General features: G+C 39.8%; 1 protein-coding gene across 25 annotated transcripts in view; it reads left to right on the top strand.

Moving 5' to 3' along the window:
- Positions 1-23,221, top strand: part of BROX (BRO1 domain and CAAX motif containing) — a 28,400-nt gene extending 5,179 nt beyond the window's left edge. For 4 of the 25 annotated variants that reach the window (XM_054195316.1, XM_054195319.1, XM_054195317.1 and 1 more), the window contains 10 exons: positions 611-707; positions 2,052-2,147; positions 2,810-2,882; positions 3,241-3,346; positions 3,898-3,987; positions 5,218-5,303; positions 6,596-6,677; positions 7,747-7,897; positions 9,331-9,490; positions 9,990-23,221. In XM_054195316.1, the coding sequence (XP_054051291.1) occupies positions 611-707; positions 2,052-2,147; positions 2,810-2,882; positions 3,241-3,346; positions 3,898-3,987; positions 5,218-5,303; positions 6,596-6,677; positions 7,747-7,897; positions 9,331-9,490; positions 9,990-10,076 (1,028 nt within the window). In that variant the 3' untranslated portion in view covers positions 10,077-23,221. The remainder of the gene's footprint in view (positions 1-610; positions 708-2,051; positions 2,148-2,809; positions 2,883-3,240; positions 3,347-3,897; positions 3,988-5,217; positions 5,304-6,595; positions 6,678-7,746; positions 7,898-9,330; positions 9,491-9,989) is intronic. The other 21 variants (XR_008465429.1, XR_008465428.1, XR_008465423.1 and 18 more) reach the window with 21 other exon arrangements.
- The last annotated feature ends 1,733 nt before the right edge of the window (positions 23,222-24,954 follow it).

Below are 24,954 nucleotides of genomic sequence, written 5' to 3'. Positions count from 1 at the left end.
TCGATACAAATTAGAAAGTTTGATGTGTAGTCTCTCTCTCCCTTGATGGCAGCAGTCTGGAGAACTCCTTGCCCTGGTGCCGGACCCCTGAGCCCTTCCCTTCCTCCTGAAGCCCTTGCGCTCACAGCGTCTGACATTTACTGTCCACTGCTGGGAGTGCACAGCTTCCTACTGATATAATTGGCTGAGTATAATTCTTGTATATCTTATATTAATATCAGGATTAATACTGGTTCTTTAGTGTTATTGTTAATTATTTAGTCTTATCCTATTAAATCTATTTATATTTCAACCCTTGTGTTTCCTTGCTTTCCCCAATTCCCCTTTCCAGGTGGTGAGGGGTCATCGAGTGATAGAATAACTGTCTGAACAACAATAAATTGTTACGGGTTTTCTCAAACCATAACAAGTAGCCGCTTTGGTTTTTTGCACATCTTGTTCTCAAGATATTGAGGAATAAAAGCCTCAGGAAGTAACACTGGTTTTTGAGTGCTACAGCAAGAAAAGTTCTTCTATCTATATCCATATTCTCACTGATCGCCATTCCTTCGTTACTTGTTTCTGTTTCTTACTTTGAGATCGCCTGTCGGTACGTTTTTTTGTTCTATAGGTTTTATCCTTTCACTGGATGACTCTTCCCAAGAATGCAAGTTGAGATATATTCAGAATTTCAAATGGACAGACACGTTACAAGGACAAGTTCCAAGGTACATATGCCTTTATGATTACAGGGTATGCAGCTGTTTTCTTCTGCTCTGTTATGTATATGCACATGTGCCAACACAGGTCTGAAGGAAAACTTAGAAGTGTAGCAAAATGTTGAACACAAAGTAGTTTGCAAAACCTTGTTGCTTTGTGTTTTTGATAATGGCCGTACTGTATTAAGTGTTCTGAAGCATGTATTGCCTTTATGTAAAGGTGTGATAACGCATGATAATGCTAGAAGGATCCATTGTGTCTTAGTTGATCTACAAACTTTATCTACAATTGGCTAGAGCAGTACAAAGAAAAACCCTGCGAGTATGGTGAATTGAATATAGATTAGTACAGTTTAAGACTTTCTCATTTGGGCACTATTGCCTGACCAGTATCTTCTGAGTTTTTTGAAGTACAAATGTTGCTGAAGATCTGATTTTGTTCTTGTCCTGTGAAGCTCCTAGTACATGTACTCCTGGTACAAACAAAGCTTCTGTTTTAAGGGGGAATATAGACCTGTAACCTTCTGGATTATTCAGTTGTCTCATGCTATTGAAGGTAATTGTGTTGTGTAACTACACTTACAAATTTGTCAGGCTTTATCTAGAAGTGCTCGGCTTCCTCAAAGCTTTTATTCCCTTTGGAAGACAATCTGTTGATTAGGACTCTCTTCTAATTTTCTCATGGTCATACACACTTGTACTTGTGCCAGCATTATTCTTCCCACTCCCACACCTTTCTTTTTAAAGTTTACTAGTTCCTAAGCTGTACTGAACTTGTGATTGCAAGTTCACTCTTTTCAAAGACTGTGTTTTTAGCTTATGAAATTGCCTGCTATTTGCACATGCCGTTTGAGTGCAGTTACATAAATACTTGCAATAACATTCATTTGAGGGAGATGTAATAGACTCTGACTTATTAACTTAGCAGCTACAACTTTAGACATTCCAGAACAAGGCTTTCCACAAAATGTGCAATTTAAAAAAAAAAAAAAAAAAAGAAAAAAAAAAAAAAAGAAGGAAAAATGTCAGCCACACCCAAAGCTAAACAAATCTCAAGTTACTGTTTTAAAATAAAAGTTCCCAAGTGGGAAGGGTAGGCATCTGAATGTGGGAAATTATAATTATGAGCTCTTAAAGGAAATAAGTAAAAATTGAAGTCTGTTTTAGGCAGTACAGCAAGTAGGAGGTTCTGAATTGGAAATTGTTGACTTCTTAAATGAAAAATATTTTATGGAGATAAATGTCATCTTATGCTATGTGAACTATTAGCAAAGAGAGCACTTGTCAGAACAAAATGGAAAGCATTAAATTGTTTGGGGGTTTGTTTGGGGGGTTTTGTCTGTCTTTCTTTAGTGCCCAGCAGGATGCAGTGTTCGAACTGGTTTCCATGGGATTTAATGTAGCTCTGTGGTACACAAAATATGCATCAAGACTCGCTGGAAAAGAAGAGTAAGTGTTTTTCTTTTCTGAGTAATTCCATTGCAGCAATATTCCACCAAAAAATTTAGCAGGTTCTGAGTTGCCTGCTGTAGTGCGTGTCCAACTGAGACAGTGGGAGTTCAAGGAGGCAGTTGGCCTTCATTCATGTGCTGTAATGTCCAAGCGCACTTCAGTCCCTTCTTGCATCTGTGAACAAAGTGTACTAGTACCATGTGATTGTGGGATAGAGAAAGTGCCAGTTGTGACTAAACCCTTTGTCAGTCCTGCTCTAAATGTCCAGGTACAAAACTGAGATTCTCAAAATCACAGCTCTGCTGACTTTCAGCCCTACAGATTTCTAAAGCTTTGGCTTTTAACACTGAGATTACCTTTCACTTGAAAGTCATTACAAGGTCCTACGTTTCATTTTTCAAGTGAGTTCTATTTTATTGTTTAATGATTGGACACTGTAAGAAGCTTCTTTACCATAAGGGTAGCACAGCAGTGGAACAGGTTACTTGGAGAGTTAGTGGACTCTCCATTCTTGAAGGAGTCAAGATTTATCTAGACAAAGCCATTACTCACCTGATCTACTGTTGTTGGTAGTCCTGCTCCAAAGCAGGAGGTGGGACTAAATGACACCTAGAGGTCCTTTCTAACTAAAATTTCATTGATTCGTTCTATATCCGTAGTATAACAGAAGATGAAGCGAAAGACGTTCACAGAAGCCTGAAGATAGCAGCTGGGATTTTTAAACACTTGAAGGTAGAAAAACTGTCTTTGCTGTCTGTTCTTTAAGTTGTCTCCAAATACTTGACTTTTTGTCTTAGAAAAGCTTTTGCTTTTCTGATGAGGTTACAGAATAAACAAATACTTCAGACTGTCTGAATAATACTGGAAGAAGAAGGGTGTTAATACGTTGTGCTACCACTCAATCCCTGTTACTCTTTCCCAATGGCAGTGGAAGAGTAATTTGTCTCCCTAGTAGCACATGGCAACAATGCAGCCAGCAATCTGAAGACCTTCACTCAGTGTCCCATCGATTTAGGACTAAGGGACTTGCTTTGCATTGGCAGCAGTGGTATTAAGCCTAAACTAACTTTGAGACTTGCTTTCTACTTAGGAAAGTCACATTCCAAAATTGATTACACCTGTAGAAAAGGGAAGAGATTTAGAAGCTCGACTTATAGACTCTTACATCATACAGTGCCAAGCTGAAGCTCAAGAAGGTATCTTCAAATATGTGTGTGTTGGGGATGGGAAATGACAGTCTTTGGGGGTTACTTTGGTGTCTTGTGAAGTCTGCTTGGCAGCAATGCCATTTTTTTTCTTTTGAAGTACCGTGGCTTAGTGGGGTGGGTTGCTGTTAAAGAAACTTAAGTTACAATTATAGGAGGAAAATGCCAAAAATCAGTCTGATATTACAAATATAACCACTTTGGAAGAAGTTGTATGTGACATTCACCCCCTCTCTTCTATTTTCCTTTCATGCAGTCTCTTCACCACCATGCTTGCCTAACATAAATTCCCAGTTCCTTTACTTTAAAATATTTGCAGCTTCTCTTTACTAGCTAGTCTTCCAACTAACCATCCTTCAGCTTTTCTATTAATTTGGAATAATTCTATCCAAGGAACAATCTGTCTTTATTCTGCAGTTTGCTTGACTGCACAATACTTGTTTTCTGCACATGCAGGAGTTTTAAAATGCTAAATGCCTCTGCTGGTTTGATGTGACATTTTCAATTAAACTTTAATACCGTGGTGTGGAATTTCTTTTCAGTGACAATTGCTCGGGCTATTGAGCTGAAACACAATCCAGGACTAATAGCTGCTCTTGCTTATGAAACAGCTAACTTCTACCAAAAAGCTGGTAAGTGTCTTGTTTTGTATCCTTAGTGACCTGGTTTACACATTCTTGCCAGCAGACATACTTCACCCACCCGTCAATTGCGATATTAACGCTGTTTCTCACTGGATATGCTTTGTATATTTAGCTTCTATTTAGCACATTTAAGGCTTCAGTTATCAGCATAACAGATATATTTTGTTAAGGCTTTTTGGTTTAGTGGGAATCTTTTTCTGTAGCTAATGGTAGGAAATGTTAGTGATTGGAGACAGAAGACAGAGTAATGTCTTGAGAATATATAAGAGCAGCAAACACGTGGCTTGATGTAAATGGAGTGTATTTCAACTGCCTTCGGGCAGCAGGTTGTGATGCAGCCCCTAAATTGTGTAGAAGGTTAATTCTGTACTCCTTCCAGATGAGTAAGCTGATCTGTGGGTTTACTGAGGCTAGTGGGAAAAGTGCAAAAATATGGGAATCGATGCTATAGAATCACAGAATGGTTTGGGTTGGAAGGGACCCTAAAGATCATGTAGTTCCAACCCCCCTGCCATGAGCAGGGACACCTTCCACCAGACCAGGCTGCTCAAAGCCCCGTCCAGCCTGGCCTTGAACAGGGATGGGACATCCACAACCTCTCTGGGCGACATGTTCCAATGTCTCACCACCTTGACAGTGAAGAATTTCTTCCTAATATCTAATCTAAGTCTCCCCTCTTTCAGTTTCAAACTGTTACCCCTTGTCCTATCGCTAGTCTGTGATAAAGAGTCCCTCCCCATCTTTCCTGTAGTCCCTTCAGGTACTGGAAGGCCACTATAAGGTGTCCCCAGAGCCTTCTCTTCTCCAGGCTGAACAACCCCAACTCTCTCAGCCTGTCTTCATAGGAGAGGTGCTCCAGCCCTCATATATGAGATGGAATATTGTAACATAGGTAGGTTTTTATAGGTCACTACTTGACATTAAACTAGGAACAAGCTTTGAAATGCTGCCTAAAAATACTTAGGAGAATTAGCCTTCCAAACTTAGTGGACTGCAGTTTAAGGGATTCTAGGGACAACTGCATCATAGCTCAATAAACTGCATATTTTTGTTTTTTTTTCTCATAGTTTCTCTGTGCCTTTGCAGGAGTAATTTGTGTCACTTGTTTCCAGCTACTTTACAGTTAGGATCTATTGCTAAGTTTAAGAACACTGACTCTGTGTGTGATTTTTCTTTTTGGAAGTGTCTTAAAGAATAACTTTACGTGTATGTTCATAGATCAAACACTATCCAGTTTGGATCCAACCTATGCAGGTAAATGGAGGAAGTACTTAAACTTGAAGACCTGTTTCTATATGGCCTATGTAAGTACTTGACAGCAGTCACAGTTTTTAATGTTGTCTAAGGGCTAGATAGGGAATGGGGGCGAAGTATTGCCTTGACGTTCTTTCCGTGCTGTGAAGAGACTGTGCAGTGTCGGTGGCATTTGAAGTGGTTTTGTTGAGCCAGGTGAAATTATTGCAGCGTGGAATTTATTGTGGTCACATATTGTTAAGTGAAGCAATTCAGGTTGACCATAATACTTGTCTTCCATTCTCTGCATCACAATCTGATTCTAGGCGTCATTCAGAGCTGATAAGCATTTTGCATCAAATAATGTTAGGTACTGTTCCAAGTGCTGTCCCTTTTTGCGTGACTTATCTCTTAGCAAATGCAGTGGTGCTTTTGGGATCATCAGCTGCTCAATTTGCTGTTCATTTCATGTAGCCTGGCACAGCCTGTAATCTGGCTCTTTCATACCATAAAAAAGAAATGGCCCAAACTAAGCAGTTAACAGAATCGTCTTTCTCTTACATTAAACCTGTAGCTAAGAGCTGCTTCCCTTATTAGCAAGTTTGAGAGGTTAAGGGGGGTCAGAGCTGTGGTACTTTTTCTTTTTTTTTAAATTTGTGTAATATGGGCAATGGTAGATCTAGGTACGCTTGCTATAATGTGAGAACAGACACTAAAGGAAGGTATGCAAGGTAGGCATTAGTTCATGGGATTGTTCCTTTACCTATGGTATTTAGTATTTAAACTCAACAGTTCCTGATAATAGAAAAGAGGAAGTTCAGTTCTCACTGTAATGCAGTACTATCTTCAAGCATAAGTGTGAAGGAATGAGACTTTTTGGGGTGGAAAAGTTATTTGGACTAAGGCAAAATACCTCAAGCAGCAGAACACCTCATCTCTTCTGGATTCAGTGATGTTTGTTGCAGATTCGGTTTTTGAATATTCAGGTAGTTTTAGTTTTTAGCATCTTTGCTTTGTAAACTTGACTGGGGTTCATCCCCTTTCTGCGATGGGATTTAATCCTGCACGTTGATACAGTGAGAGAGAGAGGTTTGAACTAGTGCTTTTGGTAAAACAGCCTTCATGAAGCTCAAAGTTACTCTTGGCTAGACTTGAGACAGCTGACTTCATACCTACCTCACGGTGTTTATGCTGAACTGCATTGTTCAGTGAATGCTGCTTTGACTTGCATTCCCAAATTGTCAGCCGTCTGCAGGGAATGGCAGCCTCGAAGAGATGCAGCTCTGATGTAAGGAAGAGCAGAAGGGAATTGGTGCAGGAAGTGCCCAGTGTTGTTGATAATGATTTTGTCCTCTCCCACTAGGCATATTGTTACCATGGTCAAACTTTACTGGCGAGTGATAAATGTGGGGAAGCAATCAGATCTCTGCAGGAATCAGAAAAATGTAAGTGTGATTGAGACTGGATTACAGGGTTTGATGATGACATGCCTGTTTAATTTTGCTGTATCGTGTTTATTTGGCCTCGCAAAGACTTATGATTTTATCTGTCACTTGATGAAAATCCAGCACACTTGAGTAGAGACAGTATATTCCTTTTTTGTCTTACCAAAGACTGTCTTTCATAACAGTGCTGCAGAAAATGTCATCTTCACTTCTCAGCCGGTTCAAGACTGGCTTTGAACTGCCTGCAGTACAGTGTGAAAATCAATTGTCTGGTCATCATGTTTTCTAGTCTGTATGTTAAGTTACTGCAGCCTTTTCTGCTTTGGAGGTTGGTCTGTCTTACATTAAACAGTAAACCTAGACCATGTTTGTTTGTTTTTAAACAGGTTTCAGTAACTTATTTCCTTTCTATTCATTTGAAAGGTAGATTAAGGGAAATTTGCAGTAGTTCAGGGTCGCTTGCCCATCCTTCTCTCTTCAAAGCTATTGCTGCCCCAACGGCCTGCACTGCATAACTTTACCACAGTGTATAAAAAAACACTCAGATCATCAACTTGGAAACTTCTAGTATTAATTTAAAAAATAAAAATAAATACTTTATTAAGAACAAACTGAGTTGGATTACTTGCACTAAAACACATACTGTGTTTTTTCCTGTGCCTGCTGTTCAGTGAAGAGTGCTTATTTTCCCACTCCATATTAAGTGTTGTTTATTTTTGGGCATCAACTGTGCGTGGACACCTTCACACCCTCTCTCTTTCCCTCCCATGTGGCACAGTTCTTGGGCTTATTGTTTCATTTTGCCCCACACATAAGAATGCTTTCCTGCATCTTCCCACCCAAAAAGCTATCTTTTTTTTTTTTTTTTTTTTTTTTAAGGTTCCTAGTCACTTTTTGGATGCAGTAAATCTTGGCTGGAAGTGCTGCCTTCCAGCTAGTTTATTTTTGTTTCTAAGAAGGAAGAAGCCTGAATGGATTCTGGTATCTCCTAAAACTGAAACACTGTAGATCAGAACTGTGATTTAATAGAGTCATGTAAATGATTTTTTTACGTTTCTTTCTTGTAAAGTTTTTGCCAAGGCTGAAGCATTGTGCAAAGAATATGGAGAAACCAAAGGGCCTGGGACTACTGCCAAACCTTCTGGACATCTCTTCTTTAGGAAATTAGGAAGTTTGATTAAGAACACACTAGAAAAATGCCAGAGAGAGAATGGATTCATGTAAGTAATTTGTGGTTGGTACACTACTCTATATGAACTGTTATTACCTCATTTGCCTTCAGTATGGGATGGTAAATTTTACTCTCCAGTTCTTATATTCCTTTAGGGCCTGGCATGTAATTTAAAGATAAATGTGCGATTCTGTAATTTTCTCTTATAGATTTGCTGTGGGTCTGTGCTATCACCCTCTCTCTGTGTTCTATGCCAGTTCAGCAGGGTAGGTTGGACTAATACCCTGGAGACATTTTTCTTCCTTCATTCCTCAGCCACTTTGTTTCTTTTCCTTCTGCACAAGAGCAAGTCCTGCAGAGGTGGCCGTGTTGCTCTAATGTGCTCTTCCCAGCTGCCGGGATCTAGTAGGCAAAAGAAGACAGAGGGGAAATGGAGAAGACTGGTAGCTGGTTCTGCGTTGCTAGCAGGGAAGTCAAGACACACTCATGCCTTCAACGAAGAATATGCTTAGGGTGCTAGGAGCTTTACCAGTCTAAGTATAATTACTGTTGTGAATAGGGCTTTCTGTTCGTTAATGCCCCTTCCAAAAATAGTTTGGAAGCAGTCTAAAATAGCAAGATTAGTTTAGTTTTAGAATTCTTTTGCTCATTTCTTTCTCCCCTCTCCTCTTACGATTTAGTATTCCATAATAGGTTTATTATTTCCCTTTTTATGATACTTAAAGACCTGCATAATAGGGGAATTGACTAAACAAAAAGGATTGTCAAGAACATCAAGCTGAACTGCAAATAGGAAAAGAAGTTCTCTGCTCTGCTTTGGTTCCAATAACCGTTGTCATAGCTTACAACAAGAGCATACAGGAGATTTGAACAAATCCACGTCCCTCTAGAGACAAACTTTGAAAGAGAAACCAGATAACCAGTGACTGTTCTGGGGAGATGTGCCTGCCACAGAGCTCTGCTGCAGCATAGGAAGTAAGGTAGTGTGTGTCAGCATTTGTCAGATTTCAGCTCTTCTTGGTTTGATGAGGGTAGATTCATACCCTGGTTCAGGCTTTGTCATGTAGCAAGTCTTTGTAGGTGTTGCAGTGTTGTTGCTGTTGTGCGCTGTGGCACGTTAAGACTGATTTAGGCAAAAGAACTGTCCTCTTCATCTTTCTTGGAAGTGTTTTAAATCCTCATTTGGATTTTGAAGGCCTTTTGGACAAAAGGTGCTCTTCTCACTGAAGCGCTGGGAATAATGGTTATCAAGTAGGAAAAAACCCACCTAGCTATTAGGGGATGAACAATACCAAGAAGGAATTGCTTTTGTTCTTGTGAATCTTGCTGACAGAATGTATGTTGGATGATGCCTTAATGAAACGGAAGAGAGCAGCAGTGATTGCCACTGCAAAAACCCAGATTGTTTTTCTTCAGAATTGCGAACAAGACTTGCAGAGGTAGTGCATTGTGTTTTAAATATATTGCTGTATTCTCTTACAGCTATTTTCAGAAGGTGCCAGCAGAGGCTCCCCAGCTGGAACTGAAAGCAAACTATGGCTTAGTAGAGCCTGTTCCTTTTGAATTTCCTGCCTTGAACGCACACTGGACTCCTGAAACACTTGCGGCATTTGATCTCACCAAGAGGCCAAAAGATGACACTGTAAGATAATCTTATGTACTGTTCTTTCCCTTTAGCTTTATTCCGTGTGTAATACGGAGTTACTATTTTGCTCTTCTGTAATGTTCCCCCTGTAGACACAAGGCTACCACCCGAGCTCACATTTCCGTTGTGCCAGGAGGCAAGTCGGTTAACCTTTCTGCCACACTGTCAGCATCTGGAAATTAGGAGTCATTTTTTTTCTAAGTCATGAATAGGAGGAAATTCTTTAATGTGTATAAAATGCTGAAATGTTAACAGGAGTGAATGCTACAGAAAGATTCTTTTTTAGAAAAGGATTCATTTAAATGAATCCTTAAGGATGCTGAAAAAGGGAATATTTGACTTTTCCCCCTTGCTTGAGGCTTGCTCAAAGCCTTCAGCCTTGAAAAGAGAGGGGACTATTAGATTAGAATATGTAAAGTTAGCCGTGCATAAATACTGTGCAGACAGAGTGGTTTGTACTTGTGGTATTTAGGGTTTTTTTTCTTCTTGTTTGCAGGCTAAACCAAAACCAGATGAAGAAGTAAAGCCTCTGAAGGAACCTGATATAAAGCCTCAAAAAGACAGTGGATGCCAGATTTCTTAAGTGCCATAAGTGCTTTGAGTTCACTTTGAAACTGTATTAATTGGACTCCAGGGCTTTAGTTCTGATCTCCCTTTTTTCTGATACTTCTTTTTTAATTTAGAAGACTAATTTAATTTACTTTAATTAGTGTGCGTCTATCTTGCTTGAGAATGTGGTGGATTTCTAGGAGTTTATTTATATCTGACTTATTTTTGGTTTCAGTTGGATATCATAGAATGAGTGGGCTTAAATGTTCCTATTGTGCCTCTGGAGAGTTTCTTTTTGTGGGTTTAGTTTCTACCCACAAATAGCAAAGGAAGTATCATGATTGTAACACTTGAGGATTTTTCCATTAAATTATATGCTATTTAATGTCAAATTCTGCAAACAAAAGTTTGCATAAATGTTATATTTATTCAGGTTTTGTCATTCAGGGTTAACACCCTGTTATGTTCCAATTCACTTAATTGTAGTTAGCGAAGAAAATCTGGGTTTGGTTTGCAACACCGCCATGGTATTTCACAGGACTTTCACAGAACTTGGAAAACCTTAAGTTCTGCATAACTGGAACACAATTTATGTTCTTTTGAAATGATTAGCCTCTGTCCTTTCCTCTGTAGATTAGGGTTCTTGTGTCAGAAATTGTAGTAAGGGACATTAGCTTGGTGGTTCTTAAATTAAAATCCTTTAATATCAAAGTGTATGTGAAAGTGATGCAGCAAGTAGTATGAAAGTGCTCAAAAATAATGCATCATAGTGTCATTCATTCAAAGTTTTTTGGATCTTGAAAGATTTGGTAAGTCTGAAAGCTGCAGACAGTTAAAATCTCCTGGCACTAGAAAAGCTCCATTTGAATTCATAAAGCTGTCATGCATAAGGTAATGGAATCGTAGCTAGGATGCAGTGTTTCCATCTGGGCAGTGTCTATAAGAAGCTGTTAGGAGAACAGGGAGGAAAGATGAGCTGAAGAGGTGGTGGCACAACTGGGAAACCAAGCTCTAGATTTCCTTTATGCCATATGTAAACAGTGCTATTTCTCAGATTTTGAAATCAGCTCCTTATGAAGAGAACTTGCCAACAGCCAAGCCCAGTCAAGACTGAGAAAGTATTTTCTAGAACTTGCTTCTTCCATTTCTGCCTACTATGGAAAATGTGTTAACAGTCTTTAGTGCTGAGCACTCCAAAACACCTGTGTCAACAGAAATGTAGCTTTCTGATTTTCTGCAAATGCGAAAAAATATGATGCATGTGTTGAAGTGAGGGCCTTGCCATCTCTGGGTACCAGTTGCTGCACTTCACTTTACCCAAGAAAGAAAGTGAACAGCCTGAAAATGTTCCTGTTTCAAGAAAACATGATGGCATATGCACTTATTATGACATATACTGTAAACTCCTCACTTTGTACCGTTTGGATCGGTTCATCTTCTGCTGTGGTGTAGTTCAGTGCTTCTGTTTGAAATCTTTCATGGGACTTAGAGTAACTTAGCTTAGAGGGCAGGCGTGTAGCTCCTTGAGGGCCTGTGGAACAAAAGCTGTTGAGTAGGTTAATAGCAAATTCAAGACTCTTCCTGAGTTACTGGACCAAACTACAGAATTCCCTGCTGCAAAAGGCAAAGAGGCTCTTAATACTGGCTGTCGTGTGTGAATCAAATGCAGAACTCATTACTTCTGGTGATGGATTTTTCTTTCAGCCGGTTCTGCACACAAAAATATGTGTAAAATCAGCTGATTTGCTTTTGAATAAGTTTCTGTTCTGCAAGGGCTCAGGTGCCTAGAGGATAATGAGTATCAAGAAGAATTTATATCTAAAATTGGTCCATTTCTTTTGATGCTGCACAGGGACCTGGGCTATGTTTTATGAAGAGTTACTCAGATCTGTTCACAACTTGATCAGTGACTTTTTAGACTGCTGCTATTGTTAAAAGACCAGCTTAGGTTTTTCCAGAATGGAGCGTGAAGCTGCTTTGCTTATACAGATTTTAATTCTAAAAACTTACTACAGCTGTAGTCATCTACATTTGCTTAGCCTGCCCCCTTTAAGGATCAAGACGCAGTTATCTCAGTTTCATAATCCCGATTTTTTTAGTTACACATTGTTTTTCAGATGCCTCTCTGTATTAATACATACATGTCTCAACCTAATTAATTTTCTTTGTATGCAGACTAGATTCCATTTTCCCTCCTCCCCTCATTTTCCCTTCCATCTGCTACACACCGTGGCACAGACTTACCCTTGTTTGCTAATGCATGTGGAGGTCCTGGGTCTCATTTCCAATGACGCTTTTGCCCGTGGGTATACTTCAGTATATGAATACCTTAAAATAAAATGAACAGATCGTGACTAAATCACTCCCAAACAACTTCTTAGGAAGGATTATATTTTAAGGACTTGCAATTCTTAATTCTTTGGACGCTTTCTTGAACCGAGTGGTTTGTTTGAATCAAGTTCACTGTAAATAGTTTGGGGCATAACCAAGTGGATTGTGTCAGATTATGGCATTACTTAAGCCTAGCTGTGTAACCTCTTATGCCATAGCTGTTTCAGTAAATATGAGGTAGTAGTTTAAAAATAGACTAATGGAACAAATTAATTCACTTAACGTGTTACTTTTCAAGACAAATTTTGTTTACTTGTAGTTAAAATCCTATGGCAAACATTGGATAGTTTTGCCCAAAACCAAGGAATGGGAGACTGTTTAGTTTGCAGAGTGTAGAGAGTTGTGAGTCAACGAGCAGTTTGGGGTTTTTTTGTTTTGTTGGCTAGTAGCAAGAATTATTGTAAATAATATGTAGATTAACGGTCCAATATGCTTAAGAATATGGGTGAATTGACTGAGAGTTTCAGTTAATCTGGAAATTTAGCACTTCATTCTTTCTATTATGGTTTCCTTTAGTAATTTTTAAGAATGAGGTATTTTGAATGGTGGCTTTTTAATACTGTAATGCCGCAAGAGCCTGTTTTTGTGATCTCACTCCGGTTTTAGAGGCTCTCGTGGCTAAGCCTGCAAATCTTGTTGATGTAAATAGTCTTTAAAAATTTGTGCCCAGACTGAACTAGGACAAAACTGCAGCTAAATAAAATACGGAGTGCTGGGCCCTCTACTTTGTGCTTTTAAAAATGCAATGATTGTCTTTAATCTACTATAAAACAAACCATTAAGCTCTTTGTAGGATTTCTATTTAAATACTTTCCTCCATGTATTTAAATACACTTTCTCCTTGTTTCGTGTTCCTGGGTTTACAGTAGTTAATCTCCATCTAGCATGTGACACTCCTAGAACTGAAGGACTGAATTTGACCCTTGGATGCTGATGTCTGCCTCCCATTGGATTCGGTAGAGGAGTTTTCCCTGTCAGCCTAAGGATGACGTTTGGTCACTTAAATGTTCAGCATGGATATGTGGTGCGTCTGTAATGATGGTAGTGGTTCATACTGTAAGCAAGAAAACAGATCCCTGTATCTGTGTAGAATACAGCTAACTTTGCACTTTAGAAATTTCTGATTTTGCAATTTTGGTACAATACAATATAGTTGTAAATATTCCTTCCTGTCATTTTAATTTTGTTGCACTGATTTCAGTATTGTGCTATTGGTAAGATTTTTATGGGAAGCATTACTAAAATGTATTTTGAATTGTCTGTGTATAAAACAAACTCATGAAGCACATCTCTGCCTTTAGTACTGGGGGAACCTGAGAGGAGGCAGTAGTTCATCTGCCTTCCATGTCAATTCAGAGAAATGAGAAGTTTCTGCCTGTTGGCTGAGGGATGATACATCTCATCCCATCCTTGCATCTAGTATCTAAACTGAAGTTTCAGCATTAACATAAATCCTCTTCACACCTACTAATTATTCCTTTTAAAAAAACCTGTCTCTAAAGATCATTGCCAAATTATCGTAGCTCCATAAACTGCACTTTTTTTTCTTTTTTCTTTTTTTCCCCCTAACTATCCCAATTGAGTGAGAAATAAAGCACAGCGAGTATGACTGGCACAGAAAAGCCCCTGCAGAGAGTATCTGTCTCTAGATTTTGAGTGCAGTGTAATGCACAATGCACAATTTCCACAATGGCCATTGGTTCCACTCAGATCTTTCCCTGCTGGTGATGCTCTCAAATTCAACAAATGTCACGTGGTCACTGAGGGGACCCTTGGGGGGCTTTTTATGTAGGAAGGCCTACCTCCTTTGGTGTTGGTGCCTTCATAGATAACAACCTTCTTGAAGCCATCCTGTATTGTGAATAATCAAACTTCAATGGAATCAGCTCTGATAAGATCGACCGAGCAGCCTTATTTTGTGAAGACAGTCACCATGCAATCTTAAGCTTCATAGTTTGAAAATTTGTACATAACCATGACTTTCAGAATACCGTTTAAAATAAACAACCTTAATGTATTGGGTTTTGTTTCATCATTTAAAATTTTAAGTATAGTAGCAAGAAAAAGGGTCTATCTTGAATGTTACTTTCTCCAATTTAATGCAAATGTAATAATTATAGAGAATACTTTATCCCTGCAGTATGTCCGAAGGAGGACTTAAATGAGCAAGATAGTTACGTGAGTTGGGTGCATATGGAAATAGTAGCTACAAGGAAGCACTTCGAGTCATGGGGCATGAAGAGAGGAGGTGGAATTTCCAAACTTCTGTTTAAAAGAAAAACAAAAAAGGTAATTGAGTATGATTTCATATACCTATACAAAATCCTAGTGGTTGCAAAGGTCTGTGACATTGTAGGATATTCTATATACTACATGAAGGGGTAATTGGGGAAGTACAAATTGCTGGCGAGTTCTGTAGGTTGCCAGCAGGTGGCAAGTGGATTTGTAGGAAACGTGCTTTTTCATTTTCCGAGGCATGGTTATCTCTTTCAGTTTTTAGTGTAAATACACACTAATGCCTTTTAGCCTCTCAGGCTTTAGCACAGTTTCGAGAAGAAAAAAATAGTCAGATAGTCTCTATTGGACTCTGATGTCTGTTTCCTTCTGAAATAAATCTTTTTCCCTCAACAAGGTACGTTAAAAAACATACAGAAAAGGTGTTGTCATTCATGCATATTGTGACTTCAGTAAAGGTATCTGTAACTGATTCTATAATATTTTCCCTCCTTCCTAGTGATTTAAAGGTTTTCAATTTCTATGTATTCCTTAGAGAATAAGAATTTTTTGGTTGTCTAAAACTATCTTCTGCTTAATTTTGATAATAACAAATAATGTTATAAGAATGTGAAAACTGGATTGTTTTGAGTGTAGCATGGGGAATTTGACAATGTCCTGGATATCAACTTTAAGACAAACCTTCCTTTCCAATTTAGAAACTAAAATTTTTCTACTTTACAGGGGTTTTTTTGGTCTGACATCAGATTCATCCATTCAGCCAGGGAGCCAACCAAACAGGTAGTTACATTTGGAGAGTAATTATAGCACGTAGCTGCTAGACTGTATTTTTTATTTCCTTTCCTCCATAAAGAAAGTAATCTTTTCAGCAGCGCTCTCTGCTCAAACGGATTAACTCTGAAATGAATTTCCAAGTCACAGAAAGTTGCTGATTTGTGTTGGGAACTCCTGAAGACCCACAATTTCCCTCATGTTGGTTTGAATACAGACGTTATTTGGAACACTTTTCTTCAGATTTCAGAAAGCTGAGCAGATCCTTGAAGGTGAAAGACCTACCTATCTTATTGTGTGCTTTTTCTAGTGCCTTGCAGACTGCTTTTCATGCCTTCACTTCTAAGTGATTGGGGAAAAAAATCTAGATTTCCATGCTTTATTGCTTTCTTGCACACTCAGGTAAGAAGTGAACTAACCACTAATGATGCATATAGCTAACATCATTGGGATAAAGTGGATGAGTGGACAGTTCAAACCATAAAACTGCCTTTTCAGATTATATATAGATGTCTACACATGGCCTGCTTCTGTTTATATTTGGAAATTTTCTGTTGAAGCCGTAACAAATAGAAATTTGGCTTTATGAAAGTGAAAACAGATTCTGGTGAACGCGTGAGTAGCAAGTCCTTTACTCATTTGTTTTCAACAGCTTTGGAAATTGCAAGGCGCAATATTGTTATCCTGGGCTGAATGTTGTAGGAAAGGTCCACAGGATTTTTTTTATCTAAACTGTGACTTCAGGTCAGATCAAAGCTGATGGGAAGCCTAGATAAATCGATCGTCTCAGGCTTTTGTGACTGGCACATTCATGTCACCTGGGCTGATGATTTTGCTCAGATTTCTAACTCGATCACAAATCTTACACCGCGGTACTTTTTCCTGAGGTTGATGCAAGCTGGCATTCTTGCACTTCTTGTTGTGCGCGTGGTGTGGGAACTCAACTGATAGCACAGACTTTTCTTTCTTAAATTATTTGCCTTTTTAAAAACATAGAAAACCTTTCGGATTTTCCCTAGTTCTCACAAGCAGCTGGTGTATAATTTTAACACAAAAAAAGAGATTATCACTTGTGCAGCTCTACTTTCCACTACATCAGACGTGCCTAGTAGTTAGCACTTTAGAAAAGTCAGATTAAGTTTTCTGTCAGTGAAGAAACAGCTTGAAGAAGCACGGAGATATCAAGTGTCGTCTCCTGTTGATTGCTTAATAAGCAGGTAACGTAGAGGCCCCATTGTGAGGCGCACGGTAGCTCTGAAGTTCAGAAGAAGCCAAGTGGTGGGATGGCTTTTCATTACTGCTGCAGCATGCGGGATCTTCAGGCAACTGAACTGCAGTTAGGGCAGAGCTACTGGGGTACTGGCAGATCCCAGTGTAGCTGTTGCACGTGCTAACTATCCTAGCAAAATATGCTTGTCATGGTGGGATTATTTAAAGCAAATAATATATTAGCTGAATCTGTCCGATGTGAGGAGATCAGTGAGAACAGACTACAGGCTTTCTTCTCTGTGAACTGGCAGATTGCGTCATACTGCAAGCTGAATGGTACAGGTGTGCGTTTAGTGCAACTTCATGGATAAGCTTGTCTTCATGTTCAAAAGTAAAGCTTTCTTCTTGTTTCTGCTCTGTAGTCCACATTCTCCTGGAGGCTGTATCTGCGGTTTTGGGCAGTTTGAATTGCAACCACTTCGTTTCTTAGTAGCCTGAGGTTTCTTTTTGATCTGATTGATTAGTTTACTTTAAGGATGGATTAACTGGAATGTAATCACTATTGAAGCAACAAAGCTGGTACTATCCTGTTTTTTCTCCTCCTTATAATACTTGCTGGCATTGTCTCATGGGATTATCACTAAGGTTTAAAACACTTGATGGTTTTTAAAATCAGGAGGGTTTGTTTTTTTTTTTTGTTAGATGGTATAAACAACGAAATAATTCAGACTAGATTGTTCGGTATCAGCCTGTCGATCCTTTCCAAAGGATACATTGTACGATACCCAGAAAGGAGTTCTTCTTGCTTTTGGATATCTAGAAACAGCCTTAGTGCGAGCGAAAGAGGAATTTGAAAATAATAGAAAAAAAACTGGTTATCACACAGGTAGGTAATAACCAGGGTGCAGTATGTTTGGTATGTTATGAATTTTTGTGCTACCTACACAGTTAGACCAGCGTGGCAGATAGCACTTGCTGAAGAATCAGAATAGGATGATTCTAATTGAGGATGGACCGTTTTGTCTGGCTTCTTGTCCCAAGAGAGAGCAATTAATTCTTGACAGGCTTGTCAGGTAATCGGTTGTAGTGTTTTTGAATCCTTTCACTTATAGAGTTCTCTTCATTTCGCGTAGGTCGTGCTGTCTGCATTTCAAATACCTCTCTTGTCCTATCGGCAAACTATCCTTTTGTCTTTCATGATCTTTTCCTGTATTTCACTGTTACTGTGCTTCCCCTTAGCTTTTCCATCTGTAGACTAAACACCACCATCCCTTTGCATCTTTCTGCCTTAGTCTTAGTTCCCAAGATATTTAGTCGTTCTTATTGCTGTCCTCTGGACTTTCTCTAATTTGTCCACATGCTTTTCAAATGTTGTCATGTCCAAAACAGAACAGAAGCCTCCAGCTGGGCCTCACCAAGACAGAGCAGTGCATATCTGCTACCTAAGCAGCTGTTTCCCATCTTGTCTAAGTGCAGAACCCTTAAATTATTTCCTTACATCCTGTGTTTTTTTCAGAGTATTTCTCTTATAGACATTCTTTTGAATTGTATTCTGATTTTCCACGTTATTCTCAGTTGTTTGCAAAAATGTATTTCTAGAACTATCTATTGCATCAGCCCATTCACTAATGAAAATGCTAAGTATCAATGTCCAAGGCAGAGCCCTGCTCTGTCTATCCCTCTGTGCTGGCACTGAAATATTGGTAACTAATCCCTATACACTCTTTCTCAGAAAAGCAGCTTTTCTAAGAAAAATGAGACCCATGACTGGCCTTTTTTATTTGAAGCAACACGAAGCTACTTGTTATCATTCCATCCTCTCACATTAAATGTGCTTCTTGCTGCCAGTGATTTTTTTAAATAAACATCGCATCTCTGTATATAATATTATGGCAGATGCTTAAATTAATCTTTATTAATGTATGATATATTAATTATAAATAAAAATGGTTACATTGCAGTTAAACATCAAAAAGCAACTTAACACGGTGAAATTAGTTATGCAAAAACGTATGAATAGCTGTATGGAATTACAGAGTCATGCACCATTTTTTCCAGAGGACTTTATGCATAGGATAGCTACTCATTCAAGAGAGCTATTGGCCTATTTTCAGTGTATTTCATATATCTGTGCAGTCCGTCCTCTTTTATTTGCTGTGCAACATCGAAATGTCGTATAGAATGGGGACTTGTTCATCTGGGTTCTTGAGGAGCGGTGTCAGATACATATCTGAATGCTCTGGAAACTTAATTTTTTACCATACGAAGTCAAGCATCAAGATTGTCAGCAGCCAGCTGACTTGGAGTATCCAGCTAGAAATGTCACGGGACATTTAGCACGTTACACTGCCGATAGTGTTCCTATTGTGTGCATTTGTAGCAACTATGAATGGTCAATACTCCTGCCAAAGGATGTCAAGTGTTTCGAACCAGAGCCCAGCAAGCACCCATCTCGCAGCTATGAGCCGCCAGAATTCACATGGGGATCGTATGGGAGCTGTAGGGCAGAGGCTGCCACAGTGTCTAACTCTATGACACCTTTCAGCTGTCCTTGTTATGAAACCATCTTTTCTTCCTTCTTGCTCCTCGGTCTTCCGTTTCGTTCATGTCTTCCAAACTCTCCATGACCGAGGGGGGGCCCTGCATACAACAGCTTTCCTCGCCCCGCAATCCTGACCTGCTCCAAAGGCAGTGCTCCAAAATCCTCTCTCTCCAACTGATAAGGAGGCATGAGTCATAGGGGGAAAATTGTATATGATCACATTATATACCCTCCCTTTTCCATTATTCAACATAAGTAGGGGATTTAAAGAAAAAAATGTAATGAAGAAACCTCCAAAGCATGTGTCCTTACTTTGAACTCTGCCACTCAACTTTTTTTTAACTAAGTTCACTTTAAAATAGTCTTTTCAAAAAGTCTTAAGTATGTTGGGAAAAAAAAGAAATCCTGTGGATTGCCCTATGTCCCATGAATCTTGTCTCCAACTTTTATATTTGGATCCTGGGCAGATGTTCAGAGGGATAGCAACAGCTGAACCAGTGACCGTCTCTGTCAAATCTCAAGACTCTGAAACGCTCTTGTTCCTCTGTCATTTACAGCAGTGAAGCAAACAAAGAATTGTTTTAACAGGGACTAGAGAAAAAACTTTTACTCTTCAATCTATCCCACTCCTACCAGTATGATGCCAGTAATAGATGCCCAGAGCTTGGAGAAGGGTCGCAGGTCAACAGGAGAGCACCTGGAGTGCAGCGCAAAGGAATTCCAGCCACTCCAGCCAATAAGTCATCTTCATTGGGGCCCAACTTAAATGCCTCTATGCATGGGGAACAAACAGGAGGAGCTAGAGATGTGCGCTTGCCTCCAGGGCTGTCATCTTATTGGCATCATGGAGATGTGGTGGGATGGCTTCTATGACTGGAAAGTTGGAATGGAAGGATACAGTCTCTTCAGGAAGAACAGGCAGGGGGTTCTACCCCTCTACTCTGCTCTGGTGAGACCCCACCTGGAGGACTACGTCCAACTTTGGAGCCCCCAACATAAGAAGGATATGGACCTGTTGGAGCAAGTCCACAGGAGGGCCACGAAGATGCTCAGAGGGCTGGAGCACCTCTGCTATGAAGACAGGCTGAGAGAGTTGGGGTTGTTCAGGCTGGAGACGGGAAGGCTCCAGGGAGACCTTGTAGCAGCCTTCCAGTACCTAAAGGGGGCCTACAGGAGACATGGGGAGGGAGTCTTTATGAGGGAGTGTAATGATAGGACAAGGGGTAATGGTTTTAGACTGAAAGAGGGGAGATTTAGATTAGGTATTAGGAAGAAATTCTTCACTGTCAAGGTGGTGAAGCACTGGCACATCTTGCCCAGAGAAGCTGTAGATGCCCCATCCCTGGAGGTGTTCAAGGCCAGGCTGGATGGGGCTTTGAGCAGCCTGGTCTCGTGGGAGGTGTCCCTGCCCAGGGCAGGGGGGTGGGAACTACATGATCTTTAGGGTCCCTTCCAACTCTAACCCTTGTATGATTCTATGAAATGCTATTCATCTTTCTCTAGAACTGTCTTCAATTTGAATCTTTGATACACAAAATTATTTAATTGCATTTTATCAGGCTTAGGTAGGGGAGGGAGTAACTTGAGAATTAAAGGGCAGCGGAGGAGGCTTTGCAGTTGGGACCCTCCTTGAAACATGACCCAGAGGCGAATGCAGCTCGCCCATCCTGCTCTAACACCGGCTTCTGGCAGCTTTTTGCTGCTAAAGCAAAACTGGTCCATTTCTAAAACACAACAGCAGATTTATGGCTGGTGTTTCCACCTTGTTGCTTTTTGAGATTTATTTTAAATATGTTTTGTGTCTTCTGGTATTGCAAATGTCTTCTTGTACTTCACCACAGAAGCTACAGCCATAAATCAGCCGTATGTGATGGAGCCTCTATGCTCAAGGTAACTAGAAGCACTGGGACAACTATTGTTTTTAAGTGCTCCTAACAGAAGATATCCAAATTAGTTACCTTTTATGTAGTGAATATTTTACTGCTCTGTCTTCAGGAACATGGAGATGGTGGAGAGAGCTCTGGGAGAAATGACATGGACTCTTTGAGTGAAAAAAGCCACCATGGGGTACAGGGTGCTGAAGACAGATCAGTTAAGGATACAGTGGGTTTCTCCAAAAGTGCTTTTGCAAATATTAATGAAGTGTCAGAACGTGACCCAAAAAGTATATCAGCTACTGAATACTGAATGTTGCCATTCCAATATATCTCTGCTTAAAGTAATTTATAGGCTATGAATGAATCATTAGTGGGCCACGGCATTAAAAATCTCTTCCCTTTGCTCATTGTGGCACCATTTTAATGTTCAATAGAGAAAAAAAGCAACACAATCATTGAAGAGAAAAAGGAGTTTTTTGAGGAAGAACATGGCCTCTGTGCCATCTGCTTTATTTAAGCTAAGGAGATAGTGGGAGCTTCTGCCATCTCGTTCCCATTTAATCAAAACTCTTATTTTCTCATGCATGCATCTTGTATCTGTTATTAGCTGATCGCTTCTGCCTACAGAAGACTTACTGCTTGGGGCGGTACAGTGCAATTCAATATCCTGGTACACCTAAATTATCCCGCAAAGTCCTCTTTTTTTTCTGGGCAGCTGCAGGTTTTTTTCTCATTCATCTGAGTAGCAGAATGGAAAAACAAAAAAATGTAGCTGACTGAAAACATGTGAAATTTACCTTTAAAATATTCAGCCAAGCAAGTGGCTGAACACTAATAATCATGATTTTATTAATTCTTGCTCTCCAGATTCCCTTTTTTTTTTTTCAAACTAAAATGTCAGTCAGTATTCATAAGAAGGTAAATTGGCTTTATAGATCAATCAAGAATATACTTATCCTAGTTGATGTGTTGCTTCAGTAGTCTCCTTAGGAGTGACTGAGTATTGTCCTAAGCTACTCTTCGTTGCACTTTTTCGATTACTTGTACGCATGAAGAAAGTGAGAAGAACATCTGGAAGAGTGGATTATGGAAGGTACTATGCAAGATGAGTTTTCTGGACAATGCTTTTGAAGGGATGTCTAAATTCTGCTTTTTCTTGTCAGTTTCATGGTAGTTGAGAAAAAGCATGTCCAAAATTTGGTTTTGCATGGGCCTGTGGCATTTCTGGCTGGCTAAACGGAATAAACAAAATTCTCCATTCGCTGTGTTGTCAGTTCAAAGTGCAAATCAGTGCTGCTCTCTTGCGTGTGCTAACCTTTTGTCCTTTTTTTTTTTTTTAAAAAAAAAAGGTTAGACTAATTGCAATGGTTTAGAGCATAAGGATTTTTTTACAAGAGTAATATTCCCCCCCAAAAGCTGTTTTCTTTCTTAACTAGTGAAACCCAAGTTTCAGAAATACAATCACTGAAAGCAGACGTTTCATTCAAACGCCGCTATAATTCATGCTTGAGTCTCACAGGGAAGATTGGAAGTGACACAACCTCCAAGCAGAACTGGGAGCTCAGCCTATTTCTGCATAACAAGTGCCGTAAGTGATTGAAAGCCGTGAATTTGCCATTGCTTTCTCACAGGCTGTCGAGTGTCACGTTTCCTTGGCATTTCTGTTTCTTCCTAATTTCAGAGTTGGAGAGTTGAATTCTTCACCTTTCAACTCCTGCTGTATAAACCAGTGGTCAGCATCAATAACTGTTCCAGCTAAGATGGCACACTCCACAGGCCTCTCTGCACTGCTGGATGAAATATTGAAGCTTAAATTATTTCCATTACACAGAACTGTTGTTTTAGAATTCTGCTGCATATTAAGTCCTGGGACTTGATAATGTAATGCTGTGGTCAAAGCAGTGGAATGTAGTCCCATTAGTCATTCTCTCATCTATTTTCTTTGTTGTTTTGTTGGTTTTTTTACTCCTCTTCAGAATCATATGCCTACTGGAGAGACAACTTATAGCTATGCTGTTCCTTGTTCACATTCTGAATTACGTCTTTAAGCAAGGGCTCTGATTTTTTTCTTTCAGTTAGTGTCACTGCCAATAACACTGTCTAAGGGAGACTATTGTTCTGTGTGAAGCACAATAAACCTTTGTGAAGAAACAACCATTTCCATCATTTTTGATGTTCCACTGCAAGGCAGAAAATGCCCGCACCGTCCCTTTGCTTGCAGAGCTGCTCTTACTGGCTTTCTCCTGATTTCATAAGTAAGTGAAGCACAACAGAGGAGGCGTGCCATCAGCCATTTCTGTCTGGTAATATACACAGGAGGCTCCGTTTCCACCCTACTCAGGTGTTGGCAGGTTGCCTCTCTTTGCTGCTTCTTGTTTGTACCTGATGATATCTGTGTTGGCAAGTTGGGGGTAGAGGTGAGATCTGGAGGGAATCTTTCAGTGAAGGGCACCTGCTGTGAACCTGCTCAGTTGGGTGGCAGTTGATGAAAAATAAAATGGAGTTGTTTGCTGTACCTCTTTTTGGAAAGCAACTGAAAGGAGCTTTTTCTGTAGCATCGTTTTCTCATATTTTGTCATCCAAGAGCAATCATGACTACATGCTAACTACCACTGATAACTGAAGAATAAGCCCATGGGGCCACAGCCCAACTGCTTCTCTCTGTCACCCCAGGGCTTGAGGTTGCCATGCAGGCAGTAGATTCCTGTTGCCGACATCGCTGGTGTCTGATCTGATGTGCCTCCAAAAGAGGCAGCTGCACTATGATCCGTCCACCTCATTCCTGTGCTCCAGCAGCTTTAGTTGGGGGTCACATCCTGTTTTACCAGGTGCTGCACAAGTATGAAATAAAAGATGGTCTTTACCAGCAAGAACCTACATTTAGTTCACAAGAGATGATAGCGGGTTGTGTGCTGCAAGTGAAAGGGCAGCACTCATGCCTCCGTCTGAGCTGGCAAGGACAAAGCAGCTGTGAAACAGAGAGCGGGGGCTTCAGTAACACATGGGTTCCCAAAACCCCAAAGTTCAAACCCCCCATGACCTATCAGGCTTCAGACTCGAGCGGTCTTCTGCAGCTTAAGGGATGATGGGTCATTTCTGGCACTTTTGCCCTCTGCTGAAAGACAAGTATTTTCTTGTTGTTGACAAAAAAATAAATTCTGGATCCTAGTCTATGTCTGCGTTAAGCATTTAAAATCTCTTTTCTGGAGAAGAGCTAGCTGCTCTTTCATCAAACCTGCAAAGAGTGGATCTATTGTGACATTATAAGAAGCCTGCACTAAATGCTTTGACAAAAACCATGCATGCTCTGAAATGAAATCTTATTTACTGTGGTGTTACTAAAGTGCTAAACAAACAGGCAAACTCAGAAAGGCTGGTAGGATGTGGGTGGGTGAATAAATGAGCTTTGGTGCTAATGTCAGTCAATGCTAATTCCTGTCCTTTGAAGAAAGTGTGATCTGAGATTGCTCTAATTAAATGAAATTTTCACTGGAATGAAAGCAGCTGAGCACCTTGCTTTGTTTCCTTTTTAGCTCGGCTAATTCAGAAAATAACGGCTTTCCAATTCTTTCATGACCAGGTAGGGAGGGTAGGGTTTGTTAAATATATATAAGGATCTAAGTATGCAGAAAACTATTGTATGGAATTCTGTATTCATACTTCTTTTATTGTATTTGCTACTCAGGATTTGTATGTCAGTTTAGAGTCTGAGATCTTCAAGGGGCAATTATCTGCACTGGCCACTCAGGGCTTTCTTCATAGAAATATGGGGAGATTTTAGAAGTCCCTCACGTTTGTCTCTTAAGTAAGTCTACGTGTTAACAGCAAAAGGCAGAGAAGGGTGTTTCAATGGTTATGAACTATTTAACTGCTGATCACAGACTAGG

Source organism: Rissa tridactyla, chromosome 3, assembly GCF_028500815.1.
Source record: "Rissa tridactyla isolate bRisTri1 chromosome 3, bRisTri1.patW.cur.20221130, whole genome shotgun sequence".
NCBI lineage: Eukaryota > Metazoa > Chordata > Aves > Charadriiformes > Laridae > Rissa > Rissa tridactyla.
This window is presented reverse-complemented; position numbering and strand designations above follow the sequence as displayed.